General features: G+C 37.8%; 1 protein-coding gene across 17 annotated transcripts in view; it reads right to left on the bottom strand.

Moving 5' to 3' along the window:
* Positions 1–15,000, bottom strand: part of LOC123505594 (sentrin-specific protease 1-like) — a 131,449-nt gene that overhangs the window by 116,042 nt on the left and 407 nt on the right. For 13 of the 17 annotated variants that reach the window (XM_045257108.1, XM_045257104.1, XM_045257103.1 and 10 more), the window contains exons 2-5: positions 13,822–13,921; positions 12,684–13,232; positions 12,305–12,553; positions 12,018–12,131 (exon numbers count right to left, since the gene is read on the bottom strand). In XM_045257108.1, the coding sequence (XP_045113043.1) occupies positions 12,018–12,131; positions 12,305–12,553; positions 12,684–13,232; positions 13,822–13,902 (993 nt within the window). In that variant the 5' untranslated portion in view covers positions 13,903–13,921. Of the gene's footprint in view, positions 2,467–3,110; positions 5,605–12,017; positions 12,132–12,304; positions 12,554–12,683; positions 13,233–13,821; positions 13,922–14,099; positions 14,248–14,415; positions 14,437–15,000 lie in introns of those variants that run through there. The other 4 variants (XM_045257095.1, XM_045257096.1, XM_045257094.1 and 1 more) reach the window with 4 other exon arrangements.

The raw sequence follows: 15,000 nt of genomic DNA on the forward strand, positions 1-15,000 counted from the left end.
TATTAAATTAAATATTTCAAACCACAATGAGATTGAAATTACTAGCTCCTAATCAGCAATACAATTTACAAAAGTTAAAAAAACAAACATACATATGGAGATATATATTGTGGTTACTATCAACCAAAAATACACAGCCATCACCAGTTTGCATTTCCTTACTTTGTATTTATACCTTAAACTGGTCTACTGAATAACTGGAATCACAAACCACTCCCCAAACTTTCCTGCCAACACCATGTACTATTACAACTCCTGGATATTTTTTTAAATTATTTTTTTCTTTTTTTAAGTTCATCTACAGTCTGTGAAGACATCCTAGTTTTCAAAGTTTTCATTTGCAAGTAAGCATTTATAAGTATAACAGAATAATTACTCTTAAACATCAATAGGTACTTCCATGAGCATCTATCATGCCAACCTGAGCCAGATGTAGATGCTGCAGTACACCACTACAACCTACAACATGTGACATTAGGCCTTCTCAGAATCCATTGGTAAAGCTCCACCTTTCTGCAGCAACAGTAAAATTATGATTCTTCAACTAGTTCTTTTTTTGAATGAATAATCCTCCAGACATAGTCATTTTTTTATGTAGAATCCAATTGGAAAATCACTAATGACATTTTCAAATGTTGCAAAGCTCAATGGTGGCAATTATTTTTCCAGAGAGAGAGAGAGAGAGAGAGAGAGAGAGAGAGAGAGAGAGAGAGAGAGAGAGAGAGAGAGAGAGAGAGAGAGAGAGAGAGAGAGAGAGAGACTTAGACAAATTCCTTTCATTGTAATATTAACCAGCTACGTCAACTATTATGGAATACCTTTAATATTTACTCAAAACCACTCCTGTGAATATTGACAAATCATGCAATCACATAACAAAAATTGTTAATCCTTCATCTACTTGAAGTCTTAAGACTTTTCACCTACCTAAAACTACAAGTTTCAAGCACCTCATTAAAGAAGGTTGGCTGTGACAATTTCATACACCATTTTTCTTCGGAAGTATGGCATGTGCTGCTGGTCAAAGGTTATGTCGGCATCACGGGACAAATATTCAGCAAACATACATGCAAACATCCCACAATCTGATCCATTCATTTGTTGAGGTATGTCCTTCACATTCTCAGCCATCCAACCAGTCTTTTCAAAAGGTGATGACTTTTTGTCTTGATGTTCATCTTCTAGATATTTTAGTAGTGCTTCTAAACACTTATCATTATCACCTAGCATAGAGTCAAAGTATCTGACACATTTTGTACGGAGATCAATAGTAGCCAGGCACCAGTGCATTCCTAAGTGAACTGGTATGAGAAGCAGATCATGACTGAAAAGATCCACTTTCTTAGTCCATCTTTTCACTGATGCAAAGCCTGTCTTCATCAATTTTGGATAGAAAAATGTGTTAAAGGCATATACCTTTGGATAATTATCATTTTTACCTCTTTCAATCAACAAATTCATGTAAAAATTAATAATTTCATCATTAAGCCAATTCAGGCCAGATAATGTGGATATATCATGCCTGGTGATCTGTGTATTGAATTTATCAATCAGAACTTGATTTGGTGGCCCTCTCATCAGAGCATTATCGATTATTTCTTCCATTTCTGGTGTCAATGGTACAAACTCTTCCTCCTGTTCATCCTCATCTGCAGTTTCTCCCGGGTAAGTTAGATCAAGGTGTTTCATCCTTAATGCAACACAATTATCAAGAGAAGCTTGTGACTTCTTCCTTTTCTCTTCCAAAAGTCTCTGTGTCTCTGCCAACATAGCTGCATCACAATCAGAAGCCTTTGCACGCACTTCAAACTTATTTCTCAAGGATTCCAACCAATCCAAGTTATATATGGGTGCATTCCGAAGATATTCATCCAGTGAATTCTTTAGAGTTGTTTTGCCTTCCTGCTCAGGTGACATTTCTTCCGTTTCTCTTAGAGTTCCATTTCTATCGTCACTTTCTACAATACCTGACTCAGAATTTGTTTTATCTAAACTCAACTTCACAGGGGGCTTAGGGATATGGAAGATTGGCTCCTGCATAGATATCTCTCTATCGGTCTCTCTATCTACTGACTGTAAGAAAGATGCTTCCAGCTGCTGACGCTTTTCTTGTGTCCAGACTGAGCTACAGCGAGAACGAGAGACCATTCCCAAAGACTGGTTGGCCATGGAAGCAGGAGACTGTTGGGACCTAGCATGCACTGCATGACTGGAAGGTAACACCCCAGTCAATTGCTGCAGTAGCTGTCCATACCACATTTTGTCCTCAAACCGGAAACTTGTCTGGGCACAGAATTTTCCATTTCCATAAAAGAAGGCTTTGGATATGGGATTTCTCTTACGAAAGGGAAGTTTCCTGTGAGTTTTGGTGATGAAGCCAGTCTCTTTACTGATACAGGAGACTTTCCGATGAGCCAACGAATTCTTTGCCCCCTTAGCCTCCCTGGAGCTCATTCTTGCTGCAGCCTGTCAAAAAGTAACTATGTTATTCCATCCATAGATGAGAATGTGGTTTCATTTTCAAATTAATTTACCACTTTTCTTAATCATGATCTTTATATAATAGACATATCATATCTGGGTATGAAGTATTAAAGTTAATGGCCTTAAAAGTAAAATGTAACCTAAATGAAAACAAATATCCAACACTTTTATAACAGATGACTCATCAGTGATACCTTCTGTACTACACAAAATGCAATCACCACCATAAACCAATTGCAAGTTAGGTCCTTTATCCTTCATATAACCTACTATATTCAGAATACACTGGAGAGAGAGAGAGAGAGAGAGAGAGAGAGAGAGAGAGAGAGAGAGAGAGAGAGAGAGAGAGAGAGAGAGAGAGAGAGAGAGAGAGAGAGAGAGAGAGAGAGAGAGAGAGAGTGTCAGCTTGAATACTTTCTTCACTTTGCAAAACCACAAAGTTATGCTTTAGGGAAAATATAATAACATGCAAGAATATGAATGTTAGTGTTCTTGGCAAATGGTAAAATTTTAGTCTAGAAGCCAATGTATCTGCAGATACAGAGTAATAGATAATATGCAAATTTGCTTTTCTTTTGTGATTTTTCCCCCATGTAACCAATTCCTTAAGGAAACCAAACATCATATCATGAGTGACTTTTATTGCACAAATAAAAATACTTAAAAATCTAGCAAGTACAGATCACTGTTTCTGTTTGCAATGCTTCAACATCACCAGGTCAAGGCTACTTTTACAGTTCCACCTTAAAAACACTATAAACAAAAAGATGCAAAAGGACAGATGCAAAAGGACAGAGTTGTTGCAATGCATCTTTATATTTGTGGAGTTCTACTCTGCCCAAAATTTGACAATTAGTTTCAGGCTATTTCCCAAAAGCTTGAAGTCAGTAACTCAAACTGTGTTCAGTAATACATTTTTACCCGTGTAGAAATGAGGCCCTCAATGCTGATCATTATTAAGTTTATGTGGTGTCAATGCCGCTGAAATATGAAATTCAAATGAAGTCTTCTTGACAAAGTATAGCAAATCACGGAACCCTTGTAATTATCACCATAATGTAAAGAATCCATCGCAAATAAACACTACTTCAAGTAATGTCCATGCATTGGCCACTAACACAGTGTTAATTTAATTTTGTAGTTCAAAACAGTAAGTGCTTATGAGAGAACAGCAGGGAAATTCAAATCTGAGCCTCAGCCCACTTGTACAATTCCCTTTATAAGGTTTTCCTCTAAATTCCATGACAATGGAACAATGATGAGGAATTTGCTGGGTCTTGTGCATGCAGTTGAGCATGACAATATCTAATTACGAAGGCAGTAATCATGATAAACATACAACTGTAACAGCTATAAGTCATATGTATAATGACATATCTTGATACTTCTTTAGGCAGGGAGAGAGAGAGAGAGAGAGAGAGAGAGAGAGAGAGAGAGAGAGAGAGAGAGAGAGAGAGAGAGAGAGAGAGAGAGAGAGAGAGAGAGAGAGAGAATCATGTTGTACCTTCCTGCCATAATGTGGTTGACTAAGTGATGCTGCTTCAATTTAACATCATGATCAGGACTGAAAAGTAAACCATTCAGAAAAATGGTAAATGATGAGGCTAAGGCAATGCTTATGGTGAGTATTTTTTTTCACCTGGTACAGTCCTTCCTACAAAAATGCATGACCTCCATCTCCATCTGATGTTGTCTAACAACTTCCTTAATTATTCCATTATTAATTTCAATCAATTTGATCCATCTAAAATTTCTTTCAAATGTCATAATTCTCATGAGATGTTAAATATACATCAATGATGGTGTATATCTAACAAGACTGCATTTCATATAATCTTGTATACATTTTCTGTATGTGTGTGTGTGTAATTCATCTCGGTAGCCAGTCTTCCCCATTACGGAGCGAGCTCAGAACTCATAGACAGATCTTCGGGTAGGACTGAGACCACAACACATTCCACACATCGGGAAAGCGAGGCCACAACCCCTCGAGTTACATCCCGTACCTATTTACTACTAGGTGAACAGGGGGCACACATTAAGAGGCCTTGCCCATTTGCCTTGCCGCCTCGGGACTCGAACCCAGCCCTCTCGATTGTGAGTCGAGCGTGCTAACCACTACACTACACGGTGTGTGTGTGTGTGTGTGTGTGTGTGTGTGTGTGTGTGTGTGTGTGTGTGTGTGTGTGTGTGTGTGTGTGTGTGCGCGCGCACAATCAATATTACATTCCATATTGAAAGTTCTGCTGAGTTTTTCCACCCCACTGACAAAATTTCATTACCAGACAGTACGAAGTCCAACTTTATTTTAACAGCACTTTCTAAATTCATTATCTTAAATTCCAAGAGATCAACATGCTCTTCACCACTGAACTTTCATGATGTCAAAATAATCCCTTACCATCCAAAATAAAGAGGAAATCTCTAGAGATCAATAAAGCAGACTTGATCATTCCAATTTTCCTCACCAAGGCCATCTGATGGCAATACATTCCCAAACACATTCACAACTGTTGTCTAAGCACTTTCACAAAACAGCCTTATCGTGACATTACATTATTATGACAACCTTGATAAAGTTTTATGAAATTGTCACCGGATAAAATTCATATTACTTGGGATAATTATGTGCAATTAGATATATAGTTTTTTTTAAATATCACTATATACAAGCTCCCCTTACATCACAGCCTATTTCAAAACTATTATAAAAACAATGACCACTCCTGCAGTAAAGTAAGGTCCCATTCCCATATGTCAGCAAGCAAAAGAAGCAAAGCAGAAGCCCTACACAGACTTTTCCATCAGTGAAGGGAGCAGCAACGTACAGGTTTGCTCACTTTCACAGAAAAGACACGCATGAAAATTACATATCTACTACTATTGTTGTCAAACCAATCATTTCTGAGTCTCTGCCTGTGTCTGGCAATGTTTTCTCTTCATGTGACGGTTCAAGTGGTCTCTTCGGGCAGCACGGAAGGGACATTCAGTACAAGGATAAGGCCTTTCCCCAGTATGGGTGCGCATATGCCGCATAAAGTAATAGTCTGACTTGAACCTGGATTGGCCACAGTAGAAACATGCAAGGACCTGACCATCTGATCTCTCCTCATATCCAAACTGCAAACAGGAAAATCATTCTAGTAAGACACCCACAAACCAGAGAGAGAGAGAGAGAGAGAGAGAGAGAGAGAGAGAGAGAGAGAGAGAGAGAGAGAGAGAGAGAGAGAGAGAGAGAGAGAGAGAGCAGCTTCATTTATTTATCAACATAACATCCCAGTGAAAAACAGCTTCATTCATTAACCAACGTAACACCTAAAGAATAATCTAAAATCTTAATAAAATGAAAATAAATGAATAATAATAAAAAGACTCAAACCCATAGACACAAAAGAATTCAGCCATAGAATTCTTGCCAGATTTAGCATAGAATGCTTTTCAGTTTTCACAAAAAAAAGTGCAAGTGGTCCTACAGCAAGTACTTGCTATTCTTCATGGCAGGTCTGCTTCTGTTACTTTCTATGATTAGACCTTGTTTGCATGAATAGGGATCAGAGTGAAGTGGCATGTATATAAATGAAACGTTACAATAAAAATGACCAACTCTTGAAATTTCATGGTTATTTTTTTTTTTTTGTAAGAATTATAATGACAAACACCTATTTAATATGTGTACACACACACACACACACACACACACACACACACACACACACACACACACACACACACACACACACACACACACACACACACAGCAAGAGAAACTCACATAAGAGGAAAAAATAAATAAAAAGATAAATAAAACTCAATTCTTGAGAGAGAGAGAGAGAGAGAGAGAGAGAGAGAGAGAGAGAGAGAGAGAGAGAGAGAGAGAGAGAGAGAGAGAGAGAGAGAGAGAGAGAGAGAGAGAGAGAAAACTAATGATAACAATACCTTAAATGATTTTGATATTCATTCACTCATGGTGTCTTCACAACAAGACCTATAGTACAGTTTCGTTACTGGAAGGACACTAATGTTCTAATGAGATGAATGCACTTTGGCAATATGGACCTGCAAGAGATCTTTTCGTGATGCTCTATAAACACAGGTTGCACATTTATAAGGCTTCTCCCAGTATGAATTCTGATGTGACGCTTGAGGTCGCTGTTTTGTCGAAAAGTGTCCCTGAAGCAGTATGGGCAAGCCAGCTGAGGTGAGCCTAGAGAAGGTTCAGTGTTCCCCACCTTGGCAGGGGTGGATGCAACGCTGCCTCTCTCACTGTCCTACAGAAGACAGAACAAAAGTGTCACTAGTGCTGCTTCTGCCAAGGCTTCCAAGTTTCCAATGCTCTCAAAGGTTTGGCCAAGCTAATCAAAACTTAATCTGATATGCAAATGCTTGTTTTCATTTTCAATATTCACCTCTTGGAGTAAAATAAAAAAATTAAAATTAAATATTAAAGGCAACAAACCAAAATTAAAATCTTGGATGAAAAGCTGAATGCAAAACCTTTTTTCAGTAGTCCCATTTAATCATAACTAAATTAAGCTTATTTTCAGTTATATACAATATCAGTAGTAATAATACTGATATACACATCTGCACATTTATTCTTGAACAGCATACAATATAATTTAGTGGGACAAGAAATAATGGCACTAAGTTTTTCTTGGTATTCAGGGTGGCAAGATCATATCAACCATCATATCACGATGTCTCTTAAAGATATGAGTTTTTACGGGTGTGCTCTGGGTGGAGGAGTAAGAACAATGGGGGCATTTGTAAGGCTTTTCGCCTGTGTGTGTCCTGATGTGGCGCTTGAGGTCACTCATCTGCTTGAAAGTAGACTTATTGCAATATGGACACTGGTACACTTGCTTTGTCCAGGTTGACACGTTGTAGCTCCTCAGAAAGCTGCCCTCGCTGACAACACTTAACCCCTAGGAGGACAAAACCCTCATTATCGCAAGACCAGCTGATTTCTCTCTTACAGTATAAAACTACTCACTTACATAAAATCTAAGTAAAATTTAAATAAATAAACAAGTAAAATACAATCATTCGGTTCTCATGATTTGGCGCAAAATCTCCTACAGTTATTTCTACAGCAACAAACACATTACTTGTCAATCGATAACCCACAATGACACATGTAAATCCAAACACTCAAATTGCATTTACACACACGCACACACACACACACTTCACTTTTTTTCCCGTTTTCAAATATTCATTGTAAATCTTCATCTTCGCATAGTACAGAAAATTTCCTTTGGTTATAGTTTGTAATGTTGCACATGTAAACAGATCTGGAATTTCACAGCAAAAGATAGTAGTACACTGCCCCAATATTCTATGGTATACAGTAATGTTCCCCATTTCCTTTTCGTGATATTACACAAATAGTTTCCTTTAATACACAGGTACTTCTTTTGTCTTACATTCTCACACAGCACTATGAGCCTCATATCAATGACCATGTAAAAATTCAAACTAAAAAAAAAAAAAAATAAATAAAAAAATAAATAAATAAAAAAAAAAAAAAAAGACGAAAGAAGTACCAGTGTTGAAAGTGGTACTTGACAAAACATATTCAACTTTGATGAATATGATTTTAAGTATGTACAAGTGACTATTTCTTGAGAGAATCACATTTCAGACTAGTTTATTCACTGAAGAGCTTGTATAAACATAAGTAGCATAACATTTTGAGGTGCCCGAGCATTTCTTCAAAGGGACATGTAGATATGGAACCATCAGTCAGCAGACCATCATCATATCCATTGCTGAACAAGAGAACATTTGTCCTCTCAACTAACAAGAATAAAACACCTACTTGAGTGACAGCAGCAACAGTTACAACTAAGGGAAACTACAGCCAACTCAGATTTATAAATTATTCATTAAATAAGAACTATCTAGTTTGTGAAGCACAGATAAAGATATTAACAAAACTGAACTCCAGCAATCTTCAATAATCTTGATATGAATTACTTGGTCAAGAACTTTAAAGAACATACCTGTATGAGGAATTGTGCAATTATAACAAGTCAGTAATAATGAGTCAGCTGTAGCTCCCACCCAGTCTCTACTTGGTCTACAAGAAACCATGCAGAGATCATGAAAACTACAATAAACACTGAGCAATTCCTTCTGATTATATTATTGAAAAAAAAACAGTGATCCTATACACTTGATTAATTCATCAATCTCCTTTCCCCATAATTTTCCACTGACCAATACAAACTGTGATTATCAAAAAGGAGAATGAGATCTTTTACTATATATATATATATATATATATATATATATATATATATATAGAGAGAGAGAGAGAGAGAGAGAGAGAGAGAGAGAGAGAGAGAGAGAGAGAGAGAGAGAGAGAGAGAGAGAGAGAGAGAGAGAGAGAGAGAGATTGATGCAAACACCACAGAAGGTTGAAGTAAAAAATTAAGGAATACATCAGAAATAGCAATATTTTGCTAATTCATAATAGCAAGATATTATTTCCATCATTACAAGTCTTTCATGAAACTTGAAATTTGCAACTAACAAATGTGATTATGAAAATGCTTACTTAATGTTGATCAGCAGATTAATATCAACAGGAGCTATTACTTTCAAACAGTTACAACACATGCTCCATTTACTCTTAAGAGGCAAAGTAACTCAATTTAACAGCACAACTCAGCAGTGTGCCACAAGTCCATTAGATCACTATATTAAACAGCTGGCTCCTTCATACCAATGTCTTGAAGCTACAAACAAAATCCTTTCAACATTGTGAAGTTAATCCATCCCCATTTATTCCCTTGGATACAAATTTCATTCATGACAGTACACTGTACACATTGAAAAATTCATTTGTTTAGACAAACCTGATAGATCCATCAATCTCAAGAAAAAATTTCAACAAAATCACCAATTACTCTACTCAATACATTTCATAGCAGCACCACGGAAACAAGTTTATTTTGCCTCATAACACGTAATGGAGTGCACTATAACAAGCCATTATTGGTTCAGCTGCTGCCTTACACAATTAGTCCCTTTTCCCCAATAAATGTTTCTATAGAAAATCAGAAGGAATTGTTCATCACTATGTATACAAACAACAGAAAAGGAGCCATTTAGAATTTCTCCTGCACCTTTGTGCCTCCAACTCCCAGAAACAAGTTGTGGCATTGCATAAAGAATTATTTTTATCAAACTACTTCATTGTTCATCATAAAGAGAAGGAACTGGAAAAAGTAAGATCTAAAAATGTTTCAATATCAGTATTCAATATAAATAAGTAAATTTAACTCATAATTGGGTGGATATGCAGTGTGATTCAGAACGACAATTGGTAGGTATACATCAAAATAAGAAAGACAAAAAATAACTATTTGAAATTTGATCATTAATAATGCATCTCCAGCATTCATTACTACCTAAATGTTTTGACTAGTCTTGTGATCTTTGAGGTGTTAAACACATCAATGGTACAAATGAATAAAGCCAAACAAATAAATCAGTTGTCTATACTTTTAAGAAGAATTATCTTGAGTTTAAAGTGTATTAATACAAGATAAAAGCCAAATCCAATATTAGTTGCTAAAAGAGGTGGATTTATCACTTTTACAACTTTGTGTTACTTTTGAATAACTATTAATTAATAGTGAAGGTCTGGTAAATCCATTGTATTGATTTACTTTAGTGACACACACACGCTCTCTTGCTCTCGCTTTCTTTCTCTTCATGGTTTTCATACACAATCCTCTCCTTCCATTCAATGACCAACAGAATCTAAAATGTACATCACCAATAAACACCAGGAGAAACACACTGAATAGTCAGGTATACTTATAGGGGAATGAGTTATTGCATCAAAATTATTTTTGCCCTTTTTCTTGTATCAAAATTGCTTATTTCTCCTTTTATTAAAAAACACAAATAAATCTATTGGTGATCATTAATAATCAGACTCCTCAGACTAAGTTTAAATTGAATTTTCTTGCCAGCTTACTTGTATTCATAATTCATTGCCTTTAATATGAGTGCAAACAACACACCTTCATTCTGGTTCTCCTACATTCTCCGAAAAGGGAATATCCAAGGCATAACCAGTAATGGATGTTAAGAGGATGGAGTCCTTAAGGCGGCGTCACACTAGCACTTTTCCGTCTTCTTTTTCTGTCAATTTTCTGACGACTGTCAACTTTTGCAGACGGTGGCCGTCACACACAAGATTGCTTCCGCTTTTGCCGCGCTTGTCGATTGTAAACAAACATGGCTCCTCATTCACCCCAGCAAGCCGCGGCTTTTTTGCACCTTATAATGTAATCAGCTGTTCTGTGATCCCAAAGGCAACGGTGACCTCTAATGCTCTCTATGAGAAATTCGTCAGAGTGTTTTGTTCACTGACAGATAACATAACTGCTCATCTTGGCCAGCTACTTGGAAGTTGCCTTGGAAATATTCAAAAGCGTCGCACATTCGCACTCCCCAGTTGTACACAAACAACTGAGGAACTTATCATTGCTAGTCTAGAAGAAAAAAATATGTATACAAATATATATTCATCAACTTATTTAAATTTCTTCTGTCATGATAATAGCATTCTTCCGTTTAACAAAAAATATTTTTTAATAAGTGTTGATTAGAAACCATAGTTCTTATTTTGACTTAAAATTGGCGCTAGACGAAAACGATGCGTTCTGTCTGACTCAAGACGACGGAAAGAGTTGACAGAAGAGTAAAAAGACGACGGAAATCGCCTGAGACGACGGAAAAAGTGCTAGTGTGACGCCGCCTTTAGTCTCCTCACTAGAAATTACTCTATCATGAGGCAAACACAAGCACTCCCTTGCTCATTCACAACCATACCATCATAAGAGAATATAAATCCACCTTCAATTATTTTTACATCATCTCTAATGTCAAAGAAAAAAAAAATAGTTTAAAAAAGGTTGATAGTTTGATAGTAACTTGTCACTATTAGCACTGCATCCTCATAAGGTCTTAAACCTGGTTCATACAATTACTGTACTACAACAGCATCTTGATTTAGTGCAACTGGTTTAGTATAACATGCAGATCCTGCAGAGAGAGAGAGAGAGAGAGAGAGAGAGAGAGAGAGAGAGAGAGAGAGAGAGAGAGAGAGAGAGAGAACTGGTGGGGGGCACTCATCAATCAAGGAGTTGGATGCTGTAAGTGTGGCAGTGTGCAGGGATTTAACCTTTGCCAATGTGAATGGCTAGCAATAACTCATGACAATTCTGAGCCCCACATTATAAGCAATCCATAAATCCCTCATGTTAATATCAAATCAAGGGATGCCGTCATGCACTCTGAAGCCATCAACCAGGATTAAGGCTCCAGAGGTCACCTAATAGTCAATATCAAAGAAAATGCTATAAAAAGATATAGTATGCAAATTTATGCAGAAATCCTCCAATTCACTGCCATTCAAGAGCACTGTTTCATCTACAGTTATATGCTCTCCTCTGGTTAGGAAAAAATTCTACAACTGGCTCCCTTTCTGTAAGGTTTAGAGCAACACTCACCCGCTGTTGTGAGTGTGATGCTCCCGTTGGTGCAGGGTGAACCTCTTGGTTACCCTCACTCCCATAAGCCTCAGCTGTGTAGCCACCGGGCCCAGGCATTTCACTTCCAAGCCACTGTTTGGAAAAATGTAAGTCAGGGCCAGTTTAACATACCTTAAGCATCTATGTAGCACAGGTAAAATAAATACAATCCATTCATTTACATATAAATTCCATCCAAAATAATCAGAAAAAATATATAATTCACTCAGCAATCTCTCCTCTAGACATTTTATTTTGTATCTCACCCCTTGCATTCCTGAAGGGCCCGCTAAGGCCTCAGCCACAGCATCAGCAAGAGGTTGCGCTTGACCAGGGATGACAGGTTGGTCATATTTGTTTGGTAACATGCGGTTGGAATGTTCTTCTCCAGTACCATCCATGCTGGGATCACTGCCCACACCACCATACTGCATACTAGTGTCCATTCCTTCTGATTGACTGTTATCTAAAGTTTCTACCATTTCTTCTTTGACTAGTGATTCATCAACCATAACCTGAAACACAGATTTAGATTTAGTAATAACAGTGCATATAATATAGCGGTGCATATAATATAGCGGTACTGAGTCCCATTGTCAAGGACTGAAGAGGACAATATTTTAGATGCATCACAGAACGCAGTACCTTAACTTCTGATGCCTGAGACTCTTGTGATGGAGGTTGTTCTGCCTGTTCGGTGGACTCAACTCTCTCTGAGCGGTGCCCTTCACTCGGTGCTCTAGATCGAGACTGTTCACCATCAGGCAGGTACGGAGAGGCTCTGGGTGATGATGGGGGACTGTTGGAAGGCTGGGAGCTGGCATTCTCCTCACGTCGTCTTCTCTTTGGCTGAGGACTCGTTCTCTCTTCCCTCCCAGACCGAGACTGGTTGGATTTGTTGTCCTCCCCAGGAGGTGGTTCATCAGGTACAGCCAGGCCTTTTATTGACAAGGTCTCAGCGGCCTTTATTAGTCTCGCCAAGTCATTCTGTGCTACGTTCACATAACCTGCATACATATAATTAAGCAGAGCCTCAAGAGCATCTGCTTTTATGTCCTTGAGCACTATCACTGGATGTTTACATGGTGTGTGCTCGAAAATTTTTTCAAAATATTCACTACACGTTGATAGCACCAGTTTATGTACAGGATAAAATTTGCCATCACACGCCAGGGTAGCATCTGTGTACCGTTCCTGAAAGAGCAAAAAGCACAACAATTTTACAAGAAGCTCCACAGGATACAAAATTTAATCTCTAAGAACATGCACAATCATTTTCACCACTATTCTCATTATCATTAGGTTAAGCATTTTTAGTTCATTGTGTTAATGTCCCCCTGTACATTTTCAGTGTAATTTTTTACATTGCCTAACTAATAAACCGTTTATTATTATTATTATTATTATTATTATTATCATTTGTAACACTGTTCAAGTGTCCCTCACATTTACTAATGCCCTCACTACTCATTGCACTACCTACTGAACAACACACTGATAAATCTTTAGTTTATTTCCTCTCTCATACTGAAAGCTATGTACACTTGCATTTATTCAATTATATTCCCTATACATACATTACACATGTGTGAAAAGACTTCAGAAACTTGTTCAAACTTTAATTGGTTCTCCATAAACAATAATGTTTTGTAACCTATCCAATGAAAGATAGCATTACCCCTCTTAACCTAGCAAAATTATTATCTGTGTTTTCTTTCTACTAAGCTGTCCTTGAGTGAGAATAAATGTGCTTTCATTCAGTAACACAACCATGATATCTTACCTTTTCCCTGAGTGTTGCCAGTATATGACAAAAGGTGGCCCTGTGATTGTTCCAGTAGAGTGAGAGCATTCCATCCCCCATTTTGGAAGAATTTTCTCATCTGAAATAAGACATTATTTCTTACTTGAGGTAAAGTCCATGGTATAATAATAAAATTAATAAATAAATTTTTAAAAAATCAGGTCTACACTTTCATTCAACTGTAAAAACTTTTCAGGTAACAATTCAGCATTATAAACATATTATCATGGAAATTATATGCCACACAGAACGATTACCTTCATCTCTGAAAGTATTGTCTAAATCCTAAGGAGTTATTACAGGTCAAGTAACTGTCTCATGGCATTAATCCAATATTTCTATAGAATAAATCACAAGACGAGAAGCGAGGTACATCTCTGCTCATAAAACAAAGTAACCTTTAATAATAAAGTACCCCTGACACAAATTATGATGCTAGCTGTTTTGACGGAAGGTAAAATCAGTACAAGATCACGGCAGTATATTGATAGTGGGTTGGAGTGAATCACTGCAGGAGTCTGATGGCCGGGCCTGGGTGACATTTCCTTCCCATGCACCATCCTGATACCTTACCATCATCCTTCGTTACCTTGCTCAGTAAAACACTATTTCGCTTTGATTAGAAACATCTAGTGATAAATCGCGCACAATTAACTAATTGTTGTCGCATTTACTTAATGCTGCCACACCCCACGGGCGACGGAACTAACTCGCCCCCACCTCCACCACCACCCCCAACCCACCGATAAGGGTCACTCGCGTATCTCACGCCCCCCCCCCCCTAACGCCCCCTGACCTGATAAGACTATCGTTCTCACATGTGTAGTCTTTCGAAGTGTTTGCCACGCCACACGCCAGTATGCGCCGCTGGTCTAAATAAAATATAACAACAGGTGGAATAAACATTACACATCGGTCAGCCAGGCTCTCCTTTCCCGCCGCGCCTCGGTCATGGCTTCCTATCTTAAGTTCTTATAAACCAAAACCATTAATCATTCCCAATAAAATACATGCATAAAATGGACTTCCTATCACTCGAGAGGTATGGGTGCAGGATTAAATTGAAATTAAGGTACAGATGAGTGATAGTGGGGCATTAGCGGTGGTAGCGGCGCGGGAGGCGGCTAGGAAAATGGCTCCTGCTGCTCACTCCGTGGC

Source organism: Portunus trituberculatus, chromosome 18 (assembly GCF_017591435.1).
Source record: "Portunus trituberculatus isolate SZX2019 chromosome 18, ASM1759143v1, whole genome shotgun sequence".
Taxonomy (NCBI): domain Eukaryota; kingdom Metazoa; phylum Arthropoda; class Malacostraca; order Decapoda; family Portunidae; genus Portunus; species Portunus trituberculatus.